The 23,721-nt window shown below is 38.6% G+C and overlaps 1 protein-coding gene across 1 annotated transcript in view; it reads left to right on the top strand.

The window, feature by feature from the left end:
• The first annotated feature begins 1,539 nt into the window (after positions 1-1,539).
• LOC146374803 (uncharacterized) overlaps positions 1,540-23,721 on the top strand; it is a 99,747-nt gene continuing 77,565 nt past the window's right edge. The window contains exons 1-10 of the mRNA XM_084948978.1: positions 1,540-1,649; positions 4,011-4,132; positions 4,750-4,824; positions 4,913-5,012; positions 9,762-9,885; positions 9,976-10,251; positions 12,765-12,845; positions 13,450-13,569; positions 15,038-15,094; positions 21,867-21,911. Of these exons, the coding sequence (XP_084805104.1) occupies positions 4,045-4,132; positions 4,750-4,824; positions 4,913-5,012; positions 9,762-9,885; positions 9,976-10,251; positions 12,765-12,845; positions 13,450-13,569; positions 15,038-15,094; positions 21,867-21,911 (966 nt within the window). The 5' untranslated portion in view covers positions 1,540-1,649; positions 4,011-4,044. The remainder of the gene's footprint in view (positions 1,650-4,010; positions 4,133-4,749; positions 4,825-4,912; positions 5,013-9,761; positions 9,886-9,975; positions 10,252-12,764; positions 12,846-13,449; positions 13,570-15,037; positions 15,095-21,866; positions 21,912-23,721) is intronic.

Genomic DNA, 23,721 nt, shown 5'->3' with positions numbered 1-23,721 from the left:
CAGTCCAAAAAAAAATAAATAATAATAATTTTGCAATAGTTGAATGTATATATGCTTTGCCAGTAGTAACACCTTTAGGTTACCACAGCAACAACCATTTTTCCCGAGTAAGACCAAATTATTGTTATAAATAATACAATAACACAAACAAAGAGCTTACATTCAAATTGACTGATGCAAACTCTTTTAATAGTGTATTTCTGATAAATGCTGTGTATCCTGAAGGACCATTAAGGCTCCTTGTCATTTTCATTATTTCATTATTTATTGGTTTTACTTTAAGAGTAAGTTTACCCAAATCACACACACACATATACTGGAGGTGGTACAGAGCCTGTTTCTGATTAAAAATAAATCAGTTCATTAAAAAAAAAAGGACGGAGGAGGGGGGTTAACAGTCATAAAACAATTTTCCAACATTTGGATTCTTGTGACTGCAGTGCTAACACACCAAGTCACACTTTTAAGCATGAGATGAGAAAAGTTCTTATAGCGATTCAAAATAAAAAGAACTACAGGAGCTCTAAAGAAATGTTTGTGCTAAAACAAAGAAATATGGCCATCTGCTTCATTTGAATTTTAATTTCTTTCAAGCCCTTGTCTTGGTTTCTTTTTAGCACAATGCTTGAATGTGTATCTCGGAGTGTGTGGCCCTGTGGTGAAGGGGAGGGTGCACGAAAATCATCTGTCTAAACAATTACATGTGTGGATCTTGAACACCTGTTTGTATTGAGCAGGTGCCTTGACCTTTTTCTTTAAACAAAACTTTAGGATACTAAGTAGTTTTAATTCAACCAACACTTTTAACAAAGACAGCTCTTTTTGTTAAAGAGATTACAATAATATGGATGTGACGAAACTCAGTTCTGACAGTGGTAAACATTAGCAAACCCTCACTAGGTTTGGATAAAGTCTGCACTCACAAGCCTGTCAAACCTGCATTTGAAACATAAGTTGTTGGCTACCATATAGCAGTATAGTATTGCAACATGGCATTTGGGTCTTCTAACTAAAATAGTATGTGGATTGAGTTTGTTGCTGTAGCACAGGGACTGCCCCTGAAAGCTGCCTTTATTAAACCTGCTCATCATTCCGCTTTATAATAAAGCATAACGTCTTTTTTATAAAGTGATGAATAGCCAGGTAAGCGTGGATCAGCATGAATACGCGTTGACACGTTTTGTATTCTGCACATATTTACTTTTAAGCTTGACTTGGATAATTCTAATTACTGCTAATATAAAAGTACCTTACTATCAAGTAAAGCCACATGCTTAGGGTCTTTATTGGGGATTTTTGATGAAATCATAATACATCAAACGCCGTGCAATACCCGCACCTGGCTCTTTTAATAACAGTTTGTTTGAACTGCAACCGGGCATTTATTTTACTGAATATCAAAGCTGTTTGACTGTGTGCTAGTCTTGTTTGCTGAACTCTCTGTCAGTGAACATTTCAGTAATAATGACAGAGTGGGAGGGCCACTCGGTGCAACTAATAAGGACAGCGATCGGGCTGGCGATCCCACTGTGACTTTTATTTCCAAGTCTTGGAATCCGGAATCGGACTGGTCGTATCCACACATGGACTATGCTTTTGTCGCGGTTTTTTTCTCTGTTTTTGCCTTAGAGGAAACTTTGTCAGATACTGTAAGTACTTATGGATCAAATTAATTTCACAGTAAACGAAAATTTTAAAAAAGAAGAAGAAAAAACGGCTTAATGTAGCTTGTGAATTTATTGAAAATCCCCTTTTAGCGAGCATATTTTGCATGTTTTCTCATGAAAGTGTGTTTTTGTTTTTTTATTTTATTTATTTGTTTTCCTACTTAAACTCCCGGCTTCATCCGTGTAACTTGTGCTGGGACCCATGCCTTAGAAACGGTTTATTTCTGATTTGCTTGCAGCTCTGCAGTAGTAAACACGCACCACATTTGCCAATTTGTTAACCGCAAATTACGTAATATTCTAAACACTGAACGAATATCAAGCGCTACGTTTCATACTTATTAAAAAAATCCTCAGAAGCCCACAGCCAATCAGCGGTCGCGCATAGAAACACGCTTCTTTGAATATTGCATAGTTGCACTGAGTTATTGCCTCTGAGCGAAAGTGGCTGAATGACTGATGGATCGAACAACTTACGTGCGCACGGTTTTGCCTGGTTCCTGTGATACATACGGGCTCATAGCCTCCGTGTAACTACCTTAAACTGCCCCTGTGTCCGTTTAGTTGATGCGGATATAGAGCAGCTGTGTACCATGCTGCTGCACCGGGGGGAGCGTGTGGGTTTAAAGTTGCAGCTTAACTCGCGCACAGACCTCGATAATATGACTGCGATTTGTAAAGGTGTGGAGTAACTGCGACAGCAGGGTCCGCCTGCAGAGCCGCGTCTGTTGCATGCATTTGCAGAAATGACCAGAATAATATTACTCGTCCTCCACGCAGACACGGAATGTGATACCTCTGTACTGCCTGTGACGCTTGCATAGACGGGCTGTAGGAAGTGGCATGGTCACTTCATTACCGAGCGCCATGATACTGTAGGCCTGCATGTAAAACTTTATGATCAAGTGGGGGAAGACTTGAAGGGTAGATGGGAATTATGTATGTATATATAAATGTATGGCGCCTTTCTATTGCCTTTTTTGTAAGATAGATATTGGAATTACTTTAATTTGCTGCAGCTGTATTAGGGCCTTTTGAGATATTTTTTAGGAATGTCTTCAGAGTTGTCATCCCTGGTGGAAATAGATAAAGTCTTTGCAACTATGCTGCCACAAATTTAAAATCCTCCAAACTGCTTATTCATTAGGAGGTCACTTGATACTTTTAATGCATAATTTTAATATAGCACAATAAAACATGAGATTTTATCATGCACAGTACCTCAAGTGCATCTATTCAGATTCTTTTTAACCTGTACAACTTGAAGTCCTTGAAAGTCGTTGAAAAAGCCATGCGAAATTCTTTTACCTTCTGAGTTCATCTGTCAACATTATTTTGGCAGCGCACCAGTTTTTCAGGCAGAGCAATCTAGTCGTTTCTAAAAGTGTTAGTCTGAAAAGCCCACTAAAGTTGAGGGTGCTTTACCGACTGTACTTTGGAGCAAACACTCACCATCCAGTGTGACTACCCAAAAAATGTGTGGCACCTCTGCAATGGCACGAGAGTAATCCAGAAGATTTTGTTTGGCAGCATAGTGAAATGGTTCAGGGGACTTTGTTGTAACTGGAGGTTTCCAGGTTTGATACTTGCATGTGATATCCTTGAAGAACATAGTGTTGATTGAGTACTACATAAATAAAAGATCAAGGCTGTGGCAATATGATCAAGAAGCCAATCCCATATAAAACCCATCGTACAATTACTGTCACACATACTGTAAATATAATTCGGAATATTGATTAAAAAAGAGGAGAGCAGATGAACAGACTGAATGGATTATAAGCTGTAAATGGAGAAGCTTGGCTCGATGGATAAGCAGAACTTAAAGAGAAACATAGCTAAGCGTAAACACTGCTGCGGTATAAACATCTGAATTCATCACTGTATGAAAACCTTAATTAGAACAAAACAATGAACAACTCGCCAGCTTCACCATGGTGACGGAAATAACTCCAAAGTAAGGCTTTAGGGACATTTGAATGCACAAGCGAGTTAGGTAAAGCAGGAAAATCAGGCACATGTTAGTGCTGAATTCAATTCTGCAATAATACAACTTGCATATAATATAATGCAGTCATGTTTCTAATAGTGAAAAGAAGTGATTAGAATGTGACAGATGTGTGTATATTATTTCTTCCTCACTTGAATGTAGACAACTTTCTACATTAGATTGCTAAATGAATCCAAATAAATTAAAAGATACTGTTGCCCAACATAATAGCATGCTTATAATAAAATGGGCTCATTGTTTTCTTGGGCTATTCTCTGTAATACAGTGTGTTTATCCATTGTTTAACTTAACTAAACTGAAGCTGAAATTAAAGCCATGCTGTTTCCATCCAGGTTTTCAGGTGGACTGCTTTCTAGAGCCAGAGCCATGATTTGCTTGTTAAGGTGGACTGCTCTCATTTGGACTTTAAATTCCATTCCTTGCGCTTTGGGGATGGCAGTGAGCGAACAATCAGGTACATGGGTTTGTTGTCTGCAATGTTTTGCTCCTAACAGCATATTCCTTTTGACAAAATAAGATGATTGATGGTGATATTTTACGAATAAACTACTAGCTCTGGACTCTGATCTTTTATTAATGTCAATTTCAAGAAGATGTAGACAGAAATATTTAGACTATTATAACAATAGACATTTGTCTGTGTCCAAATCCATCTTCATTCGTTTTAGTTTGCAATGACTTTACTTGAATCCAAACTTTTGATTGATAAATATGTTACAAAACAATCAAAATGCATAAAGCTGATCTCCATTTCATTTTTTGTGAAGTTGATGTAGCCACGTCTCTAAATTGGATCCGACACTCTCGTTTCTTCATTTTTTTTTATGTTCTAGCAAAACTTTTAAAGATTAACAGAAAAAAAAAAAAAAACAACTTTTAACTGATTTTTCTGGTCTGATGTGTTTTTTCTCCTTAGGAAGTTTTTGCCTTAAAAAAATTACAAGAAATGCACAGTGGAAATTATTTTGTGATGGATTCACTGTCTTTTCTGTAATCCTAGTCAAAAGTGCTTCAAAATATAAATGAACATCTGCACCCAACACAAACAATTTCTCGGTTGCTTTCCCCTAGATGGCTCATGCCCCCCTCTGAGTGTAGAGGAACACAGGTTTTCTGATGTTTTAGATCGTCCCCTGGAAATCACAGGTAGGTACTGAATGAACACGGTGGCTTTGTGGGGATGTAGACGTCGGCTTGTTCAAATCTAGTAACGCATTGTAATCCTGTCCCGCAGGATTTGATCTCACAGAAATGTTTCTTCTCCGAAAGGGAACAATCGCAGAAGACCTGCCATCATTTCGATTAGGAAGCAGTACACTTATTAAGCCAACAAAGTAGGTAGCATTCACATCTGTGCTAGGGGTGCATGTGTGTGTACATTCTTCATTATTTATGTTGGCATTGTTCACTGGGAGAAAACCTCACAATACAACCATGCTATAAAAATGTGTGTCCAAGGCTGTGATCAGTATTGAGCTGCATGCTATTGCTCTCTGGCTCCTTCATGTGCGTCTTCCAAATATAAAGTTCTGCTTATTTCTTATAACTCAAATATTGCAGGACCTTATGATATTTTACTGCTAATGTGTGTCTTTATTGTGGTGGCTATAATGAGAATTTGAGCTCGCTTTCTTGGATTTGGCTGAAGAAAATCTAAATAAAAATAAACAGTGTAGCCATAACTGAATTTCACAGAAGGCTTGAACTGAGGCAACCCAGATACACCCTGCTCAGAGCAATAGTTCTATTTGCCTTGGCTAATAAGGGCAAGCAGTGAGGTGAGCTGGTAGATGGGGAATAATTTGAAAAGAATTAATATATATTGCATTTTATTCTTGAAATCTCATAAGGGCAAAAACTGGGACATAAAGGAATGGGGAAAAAAAGTCCCAAGCTTGTATAATAAGACAGGAATATTAAAATGACTATGTAAATGACACATTCACTTACTGAAGACCTTTATTCCCCAGTCATCTGGCGGGGTCATGATGTGGCGTCACCTTGCTGCTGCTGATGTGATGTGTATAGTAGCATCATATTTTATAGAATTTATAAAAGCCTATTGCCCTTTTTACATTTGTATCACATGAGACCTGGGACATAAGTGAAAGCGCGATGGTTTGCATAACTTATACTGAGGTTTTAAAAATGAATCCTGAGATATTCATTGTTTTGTGTCCTCGGGTTGTAACAGTGAAAGAGAACACTTTGTCATTCTTCCAGGAGGGCAGGATATTTTTAGTATTTTTATATGCAACTGTAAACATTTACTGCCTCCCTCTCTCTCCCCCTCTCCCTCCCTGGCTGGGTGAAAAAAAATCTTTGAGCCAGGTGATTTGTGATCTGCTTCCCTGTTCAGTCAGCCAGCTGAAAATACATTCACTTCAGCCCTTCACTCAGTCTGGGCCCATAGTGCAAGAAGATGCTGCCTCTCGGTGACGCTGCTGACAGTGTCATTGGTTATAGTGGCAGGACTGCGATCCCTCTCATATCCAATTATCTAAGTACTTTGACAGGTGATACTGCATGTCAGCTGAGGAGGGAAAGCGAGGGCAATTGCACGAAGCAGGAGGCCCCAGTGCCCCTGCCACAGCCAGTAAAACATTGCTCACTCCTCTCGCAGCATATGCAGCAATAGATGCGTAGATATGGCTGATGTTCTGCCCACTCCTTGGCACAATACACATTACGGTTCATAGATCACTGCTGACACACTCGTGGAACATTTGTGTGAGGGAGCACATTTGCCCGGCAAAAAGCAACACATATTCATCCATAGAGTATTAAAGCAGAGTGTTGCAGTTGCTCCCAGCATATTTATAGCTTATTTATGTCTGCTCTGGCTCTCTTTGGATCATATACTAACTTGTGTCTCACATCTGAAATGCATGTTGGTCTATGGACTACATTTTAAATATGTTTAAATGGTTCTCAACTGTCTGTCTTACATATTGTTGTACATAGTTTAGCAACTGAAGCTCTTCAAGCTTCAGTAGAATTTGCAATAGACCCCATTTTTGTGCTCAAATCGGTACCAAGTTCTGCTTTCGAGCAGGTACTGTAGCTTTTTTGGGGTGTTTTTGTTAACAATGCAAATCAAGAAAAACAGGAATTTAATCAGCACTTCTTTTTAATGTGACTGCAAAATTTTATAATGTAGCTTATACTGAGATTTGTTTAGCAACCGACAGTTTTAGCAATTTGTAACTGTTGTGGCAGCTTATTCATCATACAGGCTTACTGTGGTCTACTAGTTTACTAGTTTACATTCTACCTGGGTTGCCAATAGGGAAGTTGCAGAGTGCCCTCTTTGCTTTCACATTAACTTGCTGTTTGGTTATGTAGAGCTATCAAAACCATGTAATTAGTAATTACTCCCATTTAGTACCTTTGCCCTACATGTAAATTGTGCTTTAAGCACAGCCAGTGCATTAAACTTCTGACCAAGTGTCCATATGTTAGGATTTGGACGAGAAGCTGCTTCACTATTGCCACAACACCACAAACGCCAAAGGATACTTCTGGGACGCCAGTGGCTTTGACACCATAGGAATGAGGATGAGCTCATCTTACAAAACCTAGCTACCTTCGTGCACCTCAGCTGTACAAAGTAAAATGTCTATATTCTAGATCAAATCCATGCCAGTAAAAAAAACTCGTCTACCGAACGTAAACACAAAAGGTGGGCTCACGCTGGGAAAAAGAAGTAATAGCCATTTGGCGCTTGAATGATGGATCTAGGGTAAAAACTGACACAGTTAAGTCAACTTTGAACTGCGCAGAGATTGAATGTCAGTGATAAGGACGTGAGCCAACTAGGCTTGCATTTGAGATTTGATTGTTTCAGCTGTAGCAATCTGATTCCTCTAGCTCAGTTTAAAGACTCTTCCTGGATAGGATTTCTTACAAGGCAGGAGACTTAAGTCTCTTCCATAAGATTGCCTGCCAGAAAAGTGGTGTTGCTGTGATAATTCTGTCAAACCATTGTGTCAGCCAAGCAACGCAGACAGTCAAAAGCACGTTCCAAGAGTGGTGACAGTTTCCAGAAAGCACATGATCACTCCTTATAAAAATGGAATTAGCTCTGAATGTAATTCTTGAGTGTCAGGGTGTTACTCTGCGTGATCTTGTGTGCTTCTCTTATTATGGTTGTGCACACACAAAACTATTGTAATACTCTGAGGTGTTTTTCCTCTGCTCTCCCTTACTGCTATGGACGTTCCATTGCTTTGGCTTGAAACCAGACCCTTCTTCTTCACACTGTAAAATACAAGCCTATAGTAAACAGCCATTATAAGGTTTGCATTGAAACAAAGATTTACTAATGAATGCGATCTGGAATGCATTTCTTTTTGTTCCAAAGTGTATTTCCCAATACAAATTATTTTTATTCAAATGGGACTTGTAAAAGAAAATGCTGGCAGGATCACTTACAGTATGTTGTGTTTTGCATGTGTACTAGGGAAATTGAATGCAAATCCTTCTAAGTCATGCAGAGTAGCACTTTCCCAAAGAATCAGACAAGCAGTGTCAAAACAAGTAACACAGAGCTCCACATTTGGCCACTTAACCACCGGGGCAGTCAACACGAGGTCAGGGTTGGCGTAATCACATACAGAGATTTTAAAAAGCTGTTTTGGCAGTGAACCAGGAGAAATAAATGGAAATCTTCTTCTTTTTTTAATTCACTCATTATCACCTACTAAATCATGCTGAGTAGCATTTTACCAAATAATTAAACTGTGGTCAAGGTAACCAACCCTGAACTCCAGGTTTAGCCACTTAGCCATAGCAGTCAACACAATGTCATGACCTTTAACCCTCTAGCCTCTCAGAGAGAACTGTGCCAGCCCACTGAAAGAACTTTGTGAAAAAGGGTGTAAAGTGTGGTACAAATAAGAATTCTCTTTTATTTTATTTTTCTTGCTCCTTAATAATGATGTGTAATCCATTTAGTACAAATAGGTACTGTATGTGCAGCCTTAAAATGTTCTGCACTGCATTTATTTTCAGAATCTCACTTTTATAAATTGCCACGTCACTTTTGATATTGAATTGCTGCTGAAATAATCCTTTAGCCCTTAAGCAACAAATGACCTTCCCAGTCCTCGGCCCCTCACGGAAGCATTTGATTTTTCAGGAGCTTTAACTTGGCGCATTTATCATTTTAGTCATGTACAGTGCACACCAAAAAAATCTCAAAGAATTCAAGGGACACAATAGAAGAGGGTAGGAAGCTCTGAGAGAATAGGAGATGATATATTGGAGTGAAAACTAATTTCCAACCTGTCTGAGGAAACACTCTCTCTCGCTTCCTCCCCCAGGCTGTGCTCTGCCTTCTCAATGACCTTATCATTGCATTATTATTATTTTTGCTGATCTTGATTTATTATGTTTATGCTCTTCCACTTTTGGCTGTTAATTTGAGTGTGGAGTTGGGTTATAGGTTATAGTATTTTGAAGAATATAATGTTTTTTGTTTTTGTTTTTTTTAGCACAACGTATAAAATAGTGAAAGAGAGTGAGGGTGTGGGCTGAGCAATGAGTTAGTGAATAAGATGTAAATCATTTGGGAGTGGGTATGATTTGAAATATGATATTGTTTTTCTTATATATTCCAGTTTTTTTCTGTGTATTTTTCTTCTGCTGGAGGAAAGGAAAGGTGTGTTATTTGACTTTACAGAGTGGCTGAGGTCATAGACATAAACCCTCTGTAACTGTGCGTGTGCGTCGTATGTCAGCGAGGTAAAAGATTGACTTCTGTGACTTTGGATCAATGTCTATATGCTTTCATCCATCTGAGTGACAGGGAAGCCTGTATAAAATACATCAAGCTAAATGGAATTAAGTTTGTCAGGCTTATTTATGTGGATGTCTCTGCAGCAAGAGGATACTGAAATTATATTGATCACTGAAGCTGATTGGCTGGTTCATTATTCAGTCCCTGAAAGCTTTAAAGTGCCTTACATTCTGCACTGAAAAATTAAACCGGACACTGTTATTCAATTTTTTAAAACTATTTCAAAGTTAAATTTAATATTGGTGCTCTGTTGGAATGTAACTGTTCCTGATGTTCTTTTTAGACTGATATTTCCAAATGGGCTTCCAAGTGAGTACTCCCTTGTCTCCATCTGGCGGGTAAGAAGAACTACAAAAAAAGATAGGTGGTATCTTTGGCAGATATTTGATCAGTCAGGAGGCAGTCAGGTTAGTGCCAATATATATTTTAATTGTGTGTAATAGTTTGAGTATGTACACAGATATGGTGCGGTGACAGTCCTCTTCTTTACATCTCAGGTAAATGTTGTGGTTGACGGCGACAAGAAGGTGGTGGAGTTTTCTTTCCAGAGCCTGCTGAGGAACACTCTCCGCTACACTTTTAAAAGCCGTGACCTCCATGCCCTGTTTGATCGCCAGTGGCACAAGCTGAGCATTTCTGTACAGACCAACGCCGTCTCCATTTACATGGACTGCAAGCTAATAGAAAGAAGAGCGACTGATGAGAGGGCCAGCATCGACCCCAGTGGGCGCACACTGATCACAACACGAATAGAGGATGGACGGCCTGTAGATGTATGTCCCATGATAAACATGTGTAGAGCATGTTTTTTTTCTCAACTGCAAATTTAGCAGTTTGTTATTCAATATGTTCACTCATCCAATATGAAAGCACCCCTACTGCTTTCAAACAACATTCAAAACATGTGTCAGGTGCATCTTTATCAGTTTAAGTCTTCAGTTTTACATATGTTCATGACAGACTCAACACATACAGTGCTGTGCAAAACTCTTGGGCCACTCCTCATTTCTTTATATTTTGTTCCCAGTGAGACAAGCTCGAGCAGTTGCTCTTCAGTCTTTCTGAAGGTCTTTCAGAGTTTTTCTTTGGACATTGGATACTTTTTCATTCATTTTCAGTCCACTCCTTGTAACTTCAGGGGATTTTTTTTATTTATTTGTCAAGACACTTAAATCATAAATCAATCTTGTGTCTACACATAATAGATAATTTGGGAAAGAACCAATTTAAAAAATATCTTTAGGCACTTTGTTTCTAGCAGATTGGTGACAAACACATATTTTTTCCCCATTTCAAATGCCTGTCAAATAGTCCAGTTTGACAGGCATAAATATTGTTTTTGCACCAATAAGGTGATTCCCAAAGAACCAGATAATTTCAGAAAACTGGACAATTGGAAAGCACAGCTATTTACAACAGATGAACATGATCTGAAAGTCATGTCCTTAAGAAATAGGGGGGGGGGGGAAAGCAACAAAGATCTGACAGATGCATCTGGCCCATTTGTTGATCCGTCTACGGTTCACTGAAGCCTCAACAGAAATGGCCAAGGAAGAGGAACAGAGAGAAAAGGCTTAGCTATGCTAAATTACATACACAGCCACAAAGTGGCAAAAGGTCTTATGGAGTGATGAATCCAAATTTTAATTTTTGGGGTTCAAATTTATGGAGCAGGTTTGCAGAAAAGCCCAACAGCAAATGTCTACAATCACTTGTAAAACATGGTGGAGGCTGTAACGGTTTCAACCAGTGGTGTCGGGGATCTTGTCAAAACTGATGGAATCATGAACACAGAAAAGTACTGGGATGATATGAGATGATGTGGGATGATCTTGAATGAGCACATAATAAAAAGCAACCAACATCCAAAGAAGAGCTTTGTATGTCCTTCACGAAGCCTGGAGAATTATTCCTGAACAGTACTTCAACAAATTACAAGTAAGCTTGACTTCAGGCTGTGCTGAAGCTTAAATAATAATAGTGGTGGTCATAGCAAATACTGACTCTCAAGCTCATTTGAATAATATGTTGCATTATAAACTATATTTCCACGTATGTTTGCACATTTTTTAATGAATCACTGTACCTGTTTCCAATTTTCCTAGCGAAAACGAAAAAATGAGGGGTGGCTCATGACTTTTCCACCATACTATAATAAATGGATGCTTCTACTGTAGTGTAAGCTTTTAATGTCCCCTTTTGAAAGCTTGTTTTTCGGCTGTCCGCACCTTGTTTTTTTAATCATTTGCATGAGAGGAGGGAGCCTTTTTTTTAGCTAGCACTAGCAAGAATGGTTAGCAAGCTACATCTACAGATGATTGGGTTGCTATTAAACAAACAGATAAAATACATGAAATTCACTCAACAGAACTGGAGCAAAAACGTCTTGGACAGGCTTTTAGTAAAGTTTAACCACACAGCAAGCCATATCATTTTTCAGATAAATGAATTAAAAATAATCTAAAGTCTACCAACACCAGAAACAGTCCAGAGATCCAGTTACGTCCACCTGTGTGAGTAGAGTTAGCAGACAACTAGCAGCCTAGTCTTTACCCACCTGTCACTTCAAGCAGCAGCAGCGCTTTTAATGCAAATGGGTGACCTATAAACAAAGTAACTCCTGTACAGCTTTTACAAAAGTGGGAAATTAGTTAAAAAGAGCATATTTATTCACTTTTATTCAATAATGCAGTACTGGAGAAGAAACATGTTTACTGTGCTGAGCAGTAACCATGTTTATTCATGTTTATTCAAGTCAGGCACTTTAGCGCTGGAGTCTGTTGGGTTGCTTTTGGAGTCAGCCTGAAGTGACTATTCAGTGAACTGCATTTGTTGGCACTTCTGCATTGGCTTCATTTTTCAGCCCCGGAGGTGGCCAAAGTGCCAAAAACAACAAAAGGTCACCTTGCCATTAGGTCAGCCGTGCCTCTGGATAGACCTTGGCTTAAAAAGGATTAACAGCTGACTTTTTATCCTTTGTGACTGATAATAGTGTAAGTAACACCTCAAAAAAACCAACAACATAGGTTTCAAATCCTCCTCTGAACCAGTTGCAAGTCATGCGGAAGTTGAAGCTTTTTAAAAATATATGTTATGTTTTTAATGTGGTGCTTTGGAGATGCTTTGCAGGCGACGGGAGTTGCAGCGTTGGGACATTAAGGCTACAGTAGCTGACAAGTGAACAAATTGTGCTGTCTGAGCCAGTGAAGTGTGGACATTTGTCAGTTAAAAGAGGAGCATGACGAGATGACGAAACTGTTGAATAATGATGTGATTGTCTCCACAGATTGAACTGAAACAATTTCTAATCTACTGTGACCCTTACATAGCTGAGCTGGAAAACTGCTGTGAGCTCCAGGAGCCAAAGGTAAAACGCTTTAACGCCTCAAAAAACAACTGAACTTACTATTATTATTATTTTTATTTACAATAAAGACTAAGAGGTAATGAGCTGTAAAAAAAGACATTTGTGTTTTGTTATGCATTTCACAAGTAAGAAAATCAATTAGGTGACTTTTTTTCTTTAAAAAGTGAAAGACATTTAAGCTTCTTGGTAATCGTGTGCCACATACTGTACGGCTCAACTTTAACCATTACATAAAAGTGTAAGAAGATTTTTGTGTCATCCACAAGAACGCCCGGCCCCAGTTAGAAATGTAATAAGATAGAACTTCTATCATCATAAAATCATTAAGAGCTAATGTTACGGTGATTCCAAATGGAGATGTGACCTTTGAACTCTTGTCATTGCATCTCTCCCTAAGCATCCTGCCATGTCAGTGTAAAGTTACTCTTAGAGAATTCTCACAACCTTGAGAAGCGCTTATGACAGGTTGTAAGCTTCACATAAGCATAAAAAGGTTATCTGGGTGAAGTGTGCTGCACGTGACAGTGGCTTGATTTGTTTTTTTGCCCCGAAGCAAGAACACAAAGGAAAGCGTCTAAGTAGTGAAATTTCTGTATTGATCCAGTGTGGAGCCGAGAGGACATTTAATGGGACTGCCCCTCCCTTGGTTACAGCTCAGATCCCCTTGATGCTGTCTCAGCCAGCCCCACAGTCCATTGACAGATGTCACTGTCCAGCTGAAAAGGTACACTCAATTCAACCCAGCAGGGGCTTCTAATTGAGTGAATGTAATGGCTGTTGAAACTGAGCCAGCCTTTGATTTGACGCCACGTGTACTCAATCCGATATGGGCATTCTAGAGATGGTTAAACACCATTTATATCAAAAACTATTTTTCGGCAATGCCAACCAAACACATTACAGTCCAAATGTATTTACAAATGCAGCTATAATTCTCCCAAGCATGGCAAATATGCACTGTGCAATAGATCTGTGGAGCTGTAAAGGATTCTTTCACCTGCAGATATTAATGTTGCCTTCAATAACAAACTAAGACGGTACAGCCGCAAGGTGATGTCTTTTATCAGTGGAAATAGATATGAGATACTGGAATATACTCGGATAGTAAAAAAAAAGATTATATTTTTAAGTAACATATGACTAAAAACATCATTGCTTACTGCAGGTGCAGTATATTACTTGTATTTCTTTACTGGCAAAACAGAAGTAATATTTCTGTTATTTCAAATGCAGTTATGGTCAGATGCTTACACACACTCATGCATGTGAATGTCGTGGTAATTTGGGGCTTTTTTAATTTCTTTGAATTGTTCTTTTTTCCAAGTTGGAATAACTGTACAACATATATCTTTAATCACTTAAAAAAACAAGAATTTGGTGCATAAGTTTCAGGTTATTTTGGATTTTTTTTCATCCACATAAGGTGAAAAGTATACATACAAGCTCAAATATATAAATATATTCGCAAAACACAAATCTGGATTAGGTGGTGCTTACAGTGTCTTTTGACTTGAAAAAGCCAAGTCCTATTAACATCTCACTAATAGTGTGATTGATTCCAACTGGTAGTTTCTCTTTGCCAGCATAAAAAAACGGACAAATACCACAAAAATGGGAAAGTGTTTGTGGTATTTGTCCACAAATACATATTTTTGGATAAAGCCGGTTAACATTAAGGTGTTGAAATGGCCTCCCAAAAGCCCCAACCTCAGCCTTACTGTAAATCTACCTAAACACTATGTCTGTGCCAGGACATCAACCACTTTAAATGTACTCTACCAGTTCTGCCAAGAAGAGTGGTCAAATAACCAGTCAGGATTCTGCCAAAAGCATCTGGTCGAGGTGCAAGTTCCTAAGGGACATTTAATCAAATATTAGTGGGTGTGTATGGATATTTGAGGCTGTGTGTAGGCTTTGAATCTGTGTGAATTGGAGAACATCCCAAATAAATTCAAACTTTTGCACCCAATTGTTGTTTTTTTAAAGTCATTAAAGATGTATGCTGCACAATTCTTCCACCCTGGTAAAAAGAACATTTCGAAGAAATCATTAAAAGCCCAGTATTACCATGGGATTCGTACCCACGATGTGTGTAAGTAAACAGCTGACTGCAACTGTATGTTAAAAGATTCATGCTGTTGATATAAATGTGTCTACATATAGTTTCAGTCCTGCATGTTATGTGTGCACAGGCTGGTCTTCCAGGCGTAGCTGGACTGCCAGGACAAAAAGGAGATAAAGGGGAAAAGGTAAGGGCCGGATTTTTAGTGCTTTTTGATAAATGCGTTTGGAGTTGTTCAAGAAATGCTAGTGATTTCACAGAAGTCTCAACTTGATCTTGTCAGCATTGTGTTCAGCACCTTTGTTGCAAATGACCATAGTTTTGTTCTCAGATACTCTTAGCTGCAGCTCTGGGTTTGCTTTCTGGGCAGTGTTGCTGGTTTTCCAGGACAGCTACAAGGTCTAAATGTCAAGAAAGACAGCAAGTCCCCGTAGGACGCATTTATACTTCATTGTTAGAGGAAGAGAAATGGAGCTTTCTTTCAGCAGGGAAATATCTATATTGGAATGCCTAGCAAAGTCCATGTTCTTCAATCAAGGTCCTTTGGAGAGGCTACTGTGCAATTATCTGCAAGCATTCACATTTTCTCCCAAATATCCCAAGCAGTGTGAATTGGTAAATCATACATTTGTTCAATCACTTGAAAATTGGTGTAGTTTAAAAAAAAGATTCATGACAGCTCAATAGACAAGTGGAAATGTAAATTGTAAATGCCCAGTCACTGAAAATTGTGGGTGTCGTGTCAGTTGGAGGACAGGAAAAACATGAAGGAACCATCAAATACCGAGACAAAAAGTGTTATTATTCCCTAGACAAATCACATTGTTTGGAGAGTCAAATCCCCTTTTAGCTGCCTGTACAAGGTTAAAAAGTGACAAAAGGGAGAAAGCTCTGAATGAAAAGAATTCACAGGGACGAGCAGGTGGTGGTACTGTACGCCTGATAAGACTATATGGCTTTTGGGGGTCAGTATCCTAATTACCATGATGTGGCTGTGGGATTAAGATATGTAGGATGACTGTAAGAGTTTTTGTTCTGTGAAAACCAGTCATTTCTGCAAGGCACAAAAGCATCATTTTAAATCATTTATACCTTTAGCATCCAACTCTGGAATTTGTAATCGAGCTTTTTTGAGCTTTCTACACCGTGAGTTGTTACTGCTGCTAAAGTGGCATCGTGATTAGTGCTGGTAATCCTTTGAACAGCACCAAAAATGTACTGCCTGTGTGCAAGCATATGATTATAGATTGATTTTCTTTCTAGCAGAGTAAAAAGGACTATATTTCGTCACTTTTGCATGCCAGTTGTCACAATGTCACTGAAAATCTGGAGACACTGAACATCTGTAATTGTTAGAACAGATACATAATAAATAATAAAGACATGGATGCTTAATCCTTTAAACTTTTTTAGCTTTTTATTTTGTTAGCTGATGTTTAAAATAGCCAGCGATCATTTTAAATATCATTTTTAAACTAGCTTTGTTTAAGAAAGAAAGGAAGAAGGAAAGGAAAACAGGTTGCTCTAATCAAATACGTTGATGTGCTATAATTGGCCTCTAATGATTCTTAAATGACCCAGCAGAGATCGGTTCTCAAGCTGTAATGTGTCTGTGCATTTGGAATGTGGTTGAAGTGCTGGTGATTAATTAGTTTCTGGTAATTGGTGTGGGTATTTAAAGTGGGTAAAATATAACAGGCTGCTGGTTCAGTTTGCAGTATAGCAGGCACTGTGCAAGTTGTCAGTGCTTTTGTTACGTCAAAAAATAGCCATTTAATGTCCCAGTAAGTGTTAACCTGGTACCTAAATGATGTCCAAATAGCACTTTAGCACATATCTTTTATCTGTCTACAAATGAACCAACAATAATTTGCACATGCTTCTCACCCCGGGCCCTTCCTTTTTTATTGTTATTATTTTTCTGCAGGCCACATCGTGCGCTATGACTCAGTTACTCATACTGTTAACACCTGAAATCTAATTTCAGGTTTTCAACAAATCAATACTTGGCAAGATTTGTTTACTGACTGAACAACAAAATTTATAACAAATCCTATTACTGGCTTGAACACTAAATCAATGGCGTTAAGCAAAGACATGATCAGGGGCCACACATTCATGACTAAGCCATCTCGTTCAGTCAGTTAACACACCACTGGTATTAAAAGCAGAAACTAAAAAGAACCCTGGTGATTTTTTGGTAGTTATATTAGACCAGCTGTTGCGACTGCTGATCAGATAAATGTGATTTTTTTTTTTGCCAGAAAGACAATAAGCAGCCACATTGAATAGAAACGTATACATGAGCTAAACTAAGAGCCAGGCACACTTCAGTTACATTTCTAATATAATTCTATTTTCACCTTTTTTTCTTGATCTTTTTATTCACCTCTTCAATCACTTTTTATTCATGCTATGATGCAGTAAATTAGCTGCTCAAAGTGCAGAACACACAAAAACCATCCATCCAGCCACTCTCTTACACTTATCTAATTCAGGGACGGGGGAGCTGGTGCCTTTCCCCGCTCCCGTAGGGTGAGCGCTGGGGTACACACTGACAGCTTTCTAGTGTGACACAGAGCTACAAAAAACATTTTCAATAAAAATATAATCTTCAATTCAAGTTTAATACTTGTTCATATGCAGATGACAATTGAAATCAATACTTCAGCTATAGCAGCATGAAACCATCTGTGTACTGACAGTAAGATACACACACTGGACACTTTATTAGGTATACCTGTTCATCCACTTAATGATGCAAAAATCTAATCAGCTGATGACATGGCAGCAACATGGCAGATCAGTGTATTTAGGTGTGCAGACATGGTCAACACAGCCTGCTGTTAGAACTTAATTATAAGAATGGGGAAGAAAGGTGGTTTAATTTACTTTGAATGTTGTTGGTTTGAGAGATCTGGTCGGTAGTGCCAAACAGGCAGAACCTGCTCATCTGCTGGGATTTTAAATCCTGTAAACCCTTAAAAAATTATAGGATTTGTGAGGAATGGTCTGAAAAAGAGAAAATGTCAAGTATGCAGCTGTTCTGTGGATCAAAATGCCTTGGTGATCTCACAAGTCAAAGGAGCATAGCCAGACTGCTTTAAGCTGACCAACCAGTGTGTGCAGAAGAGCATCTCTGAACTGTCTGAAGTTACGTTGAAGCAGATGGGCGACATCATCAGAAGACCACATTGGGAACCACTCAACTAAAAAAGAGAAAAACTGAGACTACAATTCACATGGGGTCACCCAAAATCAGAAAATAGAAGATGTCACCTGATCTAATGAGTTTCTGTTGCAACGTTTGGAAAATTGTCAGAATTTGGAATAACTAACTTAAAGCATGGATCCATCCTGCCTTTTATCAATGGTTCAGGCTGGTGATGAATGGAGAATATTTTCTTGGTACATTTTCAGCCCCATATAGGCATCATTTTTGCTGACCATATCCACAGTGTACCCATCTTCTGATGGCTGCTTCCAGCAGTATAATGTGCAATATCACAAAGCTTAGATTATCTCAAACTCTATACTCGAATGTACTTAAAGTGCCTCCACAGTCACCAGATGTCATTCCAATAGAGTACCTTTGAGATGTGGTAAAGCGAGAGAGTCACATCATGGATGTGTAGCCAACAAATCTGCAACAACAGTGTGATGCCATCGTGTCAATATGGACAAAAATCTATGTTAAAGTTTTCCATTGTGCTGTTAGATTGATACCGTGAAGAATTAAGGCTTTTCTGAAGGCACAAGGGTCCAACCCAGTACTAACACTGGGTAGCTAATAAAGCTGCCAGTGAGCATATACTAATGTAGCTAATTTGGCGTTTTAATTAGTCCACAAACCACACATTGAAAGATGATCAATAGTTTTGGTCACCCAATTGTGAAACTGTAAGAGTTATGATTCTGATTTGTCAGGCTGATCTACATGTGATGTCAAACAGTGTAGGCTGTATTCTATTCACTGACAGTAGCTAACCTTTCTACACAAGCTGGGACAGAATCATCAAGACTACCAAGACTAGTAGATATTTAATCACAACTGATTACTGGGCAAAAGTGGTTTTCCTTTTCAAAAACAAGTGAGGGAAAAACAGTGACAGTTTATTCTTATAACATTAATTATGCTTTGATAGTCATTTATTTATTTATTTTATCTTATTTACACTGGCCTTGTTGTAGATTCATCTGTGTGGTATATTATGGTAGCATTTCACTTCTTCTAAGTTATATTTAATTTTCATTGATCCCTGAGTTTCTAAGGCCAGTTTCTACCTGTTTCTCCCTGGTGGAGTGGACTTACAGGAGCTAGATGTTTAGAAGAGCTGAAGGTTTGTGTTGTCCCACATTCAGGATGCTTTCTGAGAATCATTTCTGTACGAACTCAAAATCCAATTTACAAAAATCTATTTTAAGTTAAGCCAACATTTAGAACTTCCATTTGTTATGAGATAGAGTAGGGTGTGTGATTTTTCACAAGCAATGGGGAAGTGTTTGTGCAGTCTGAGCCATCATAGTTCATTTCGCGCAGTGGAGGGCTTTGCCTGCTTCAAAGGTCCAGAATGATTTTCATTATGGAAACCTAAAGGAAGCGAGGGAGAAATGCAAGTGTTGAAGAGATGTAGCTACCAACTTACAAATCCTTGGCTCCATAGCTTCAGTCTTAAGAGACATCATTACTTATGACTTGTGCATATCTGTAAAACTGCATAAATGTTCACCAAACTAATTTTTTAGGGGCTTTTAAAGTGTAAAAGTACCTTTCCCTAAGCAATTTATTTTCTGCTTTTTTGTTACGTGCACAACGATACACCACATACTGTTTAAGAAGGAAAAAAACTGCTGCTTCGTGTGATGCCACCACACTTTGCAATTAAATTATTATCTGCTCTTAAGTGTTAGATTTATCACATGTGATGACGGCTTATTATATTTCATCTCGCCAACTGTTTTCCTATTATATTATTTGCTTGTTCCTATATATAACACTACAAAGTTGGTGCCATGAAAGTAAATTGTTTTGTGTATGGAGGTACATTTACACATCATGCCACTTGATGTAAAGACTTGCATACAGGATACCTTTGTGTTTCTGTCCTTTTAACACAAGCTTCTCCGTCCTGATTGTTGCCTCTGACAGGATTTTGTAAGGAATCTTTAGCTCCTCCATGAATCCAGATAGGAATTTATGTTCAGATCATGGGAAATGGACAAATTATGTAAGGAATTATACATTAGTATAATAAAAACTAGACCTATAGGTTTCTTAAACGCTTTGTTTAGTTTGGCAAGACCCACATGTTGCTGTCATATTGCTAGCCCAGTATTCATGGGACAGTTAAACAATGAGAAACTCTGATTTATATTACAATACATTTAACAAGGGGTAACAAAGTCATATAAAACTCTGTTATTGAGGTAATCTTATAAGACTTGAGAATCTCCTTCTGTATAAGATTAAAAATAGTCAGAGTATACTTACTAACAATTTAGATTGACTTTGTAGAGATTAATCAAAGACATCTGGGCAATTTAGAGCATTTAAACAACCAAAATGAGAAGTGCAGGCCAATCATCATGACCTACACAGAGGGTTTCTTGGGAAAATGGGTGGGGATTACTTTTGCTGTGTTACTCTGACAGAAAGTACTATCCCGCATTACAGTGAGAGTTTGATGGAGGATTCTAATGCAGTGCAAAGGGATTAAACTGCTATGATTAATCCAGAATCCCTCAGGAAATTAAACAGATAAGTAGTGGGTTATAAGAATGCAGCTTACTTGAAAGGAAATCCATTTTCTATGGCCTTGCACATAAACCCTGGTATTACTAGATTTACAGCTCCTGCATGTACTTCCTCAATAAATAAATAAATAAATAAAACAGAGGCGTAATGGCGAAATTAAAACTTCTTTCCCTTTTACAATACCCATAATTTGTTTTGCACCATTTACAATTCTCATGCCCTTATGGCTTGTGTTTTCAATTAGTACCCCCTAATTCAATTTATACCCATTCTACCTCTAAAGTGAGTTATAATAGGAATTTCACTCAAGATGGTTTATTATTTCACTAACACTTTGATTGGCTGTCAAAACCTTTCATTGCTCCTATTGTAATAATCAGTGTTGTACTATTATTAGCTTTTTAAAAGGTTCGTGTCAGTGGGTGAAAAGAAAACTTTAGTGGGTGAAGAATGAATGGGTGACAGCATTGTGAAATATACGTACCACGGACAATGCATGAATGTCTCGCGTCTAATATGAATGCTTAACATGCTACAATTGTTCACATGACCAGTGAATTATCAAATGTTTTGTATTTTTAAAAGGTAGAGTGGACATGCTCAGAATAATGGATGCAATAATAAGGCTCATCGTTTATCCTCCAGCCTAGAAAGCAATTCATTTGTTAAGTTAGCAACATTTTCTTGTACTTTCCAAACAAACCTATTGAGAGCCAGCAAACAGGGCTCGTAATGAAGATGTCACAATGAATGGACATTATGCTTAATTAGATTCTTAGCTTGCAGCATGTTCTACATTTGCTTAATTTGCAAAATAACAGTCCAGCCTCTCCTCTTAGCAGCACTGCGGACAGTACCCCTTTCTTTTATCCTCTCTCCAGTCTGTCTTTACTGTCTATAAAAGTATATCCCTCAAGACACTTCAACTTCTCTTCCTTTTTTGCCCTGTCTTGTCTAACCTTCTAAAAATAATACAGTTATTAAAACAATATGATGACTCCTAATGGGGTTCAGATATGCACGTTCCAGTTGTTGAGAAACAGTATCCCGATCTGCAGCTGCTGAGGTCCTGTGTCAGCAAGAACTCTTGGAGCAGCTGTAGGAGCGAGATCGTTGTTGAAATGACAAGTGTTCATAAAGCTATTCACTAATGTGTGAACGAGAGACCTTTCACTAACAGGTCCCTGTGTTGTTCCTGTTGCAGGGGAACACAGGGGAGGCTGGACCCGCAGGAAACGGAGGACCCAAGGTAGGTCACTCGCTGAATGACTTGCAAAGCTAACACTCCTCAGTGTTGCTTTGCCCTCACACTTGTGACTAAAGCTTTGAGGAATGCGGGCTCCACGTTTTTGTTTTTTTTTAAAGATATGTTTTAGTTACAAATTGAGTTAGTGTTGCTGTATGGTATACAGATGCTTAAATAGCAGATGGCTCTTTTGATTAAGTGATTTATGGAATCTGTCAGTGCCCCTCTCTGAGATTATTTTCTAACATTATTGGGTTGATTTACTGGCCTGCTTGTGGTGACCTCATCAGAGCAACACAGAAAACAAAGCAATATCAAAATCGAATTAAATATATAGGTGCCTGCTCGGTACGGCTACCGAGCAGGCACAACCAGCGGCATTTCTAGCTTGGCCGTGTGCCCCCACCGGACATAGTTGGCAGTTTTCCCGAGTGGGACGCCAGCGAGAGATCATGTCCTTGCCACTGCACTCGCAATCCCGGCTAGATGTTTGGGCTGTCTGTCCTGAGAAGATGCCTTGCATGTGTGAGCCTCAGTTGCACCTTCTTAATGAAGTCCTTCACTGTTGAGTGAAAAACAAGTGACTTGAATAACTTCATGCGCATTTGTGAAAACACGTAATTATGTACAGCCTCCCTGAGTAAAAATTAGGACTCAAGAGTGACAAGCAATTCATAGGAAACTTCAGAGGACAAGAAAAATGCAGATATCTTTCATTTTTAAAACATTTCAGATTGACGCAGCACTTGTTTTGTTCTTTACTAGTCCAGTCTCGTTCCCGAAGGGTTGAGAAAATTATCGTGTTTGCAATTTATTTCACTGCAGTTGCTATTTATTCCCTTGCATATTGCGTTGTGTGATATTGTCATCAGTTAGGTTGTTGACTATCAAATGTGGCATCTCAGATGCATGTGTTAATCTCCTCTGCTTTGGGAGGCCAGCCAACTACTTACAGTAATGCTGGTACAAGGGTGTTGTCTCTATATCTTACACTGAGAATACCTTGCAGTATATCATGGAGTGGAAAGAGGGGGTGTGGGATTTTGATTCTATTCTCAGAAAAACACAGCTAATGCATAACAAGACAAGAAAAACACACATATATCCACCAGATACTACATTGAATTTAGGGATCGATTTTACCGAAGATCGTTGTGGAAGCTGTTTATGCAGCGTCAGTAAACAGGATTATTCCTGAATGTGGAATATGGCTTAATCCTGGATATATATCCGTTAAGCTCACTGTGGGACGACTTATTTGCTCGGGAACCTTGATTTGTGAAATAAGGTATAGCACTTAATGGCACGGCTCTCTCCACTTGTACAGGAGCCAGTGAAAGCTATTTTGTTACACAACAGTGCACAAAAAAAGCACCAGCCGTAGCAGTAGTATTGATAAAGATGCTAATGCACAGTGCCATGTATTGAAGTGTTTTGTAGGTTTGCTCAGTTTTGCATCAATAAGGTTTCTTCCTGACCCAGACATATTTTACTGAAACCTGTGTGTGTGGACTATTGTTATACTCGCCTTTTATCCATCTGTGGGCATCCAGTATGTGCATATGCTCTATACATGCTGCGTATTTGGAGATGTCTACAGATGGCTGCGGGCACTTTTAGCTAAGACACACAGATTTTCAGACTCTTTTGGTCGTCTTAATGTGAGAACAACAATTCCTGCAACTGTTGGCATTATAAAAGTAATGATATGGTTGCCCTTGGACACTGTAATACTGCAGTTTGCTTGAGCTTTGTGGGCCAGCTGAGGTCATTAAACTGTATAGGTTACACTTTCATAATGGAGCCAAGAGGT

This window comes from Perissodus microlepis, chromosome 13 (genome assembly GCF_051167445.1).
Source record: "Perissodus microlepis isolate ML-2025 ecotype Zambia chromosome 13, ASM5116744v1, whole genome shotgun sequence".
Lineage (NCBI taxonomy): Eukaryota > Metazoa > Chordata > Actinopteri > Cichliformes > Cichlidae > Perissodus > Perissodus microlepis.
The sequence above is the reverse complement of the archived record's forward strand: the minus strand, read 5'-3'. Positions and strand labels throughout refer to the sequence as shown.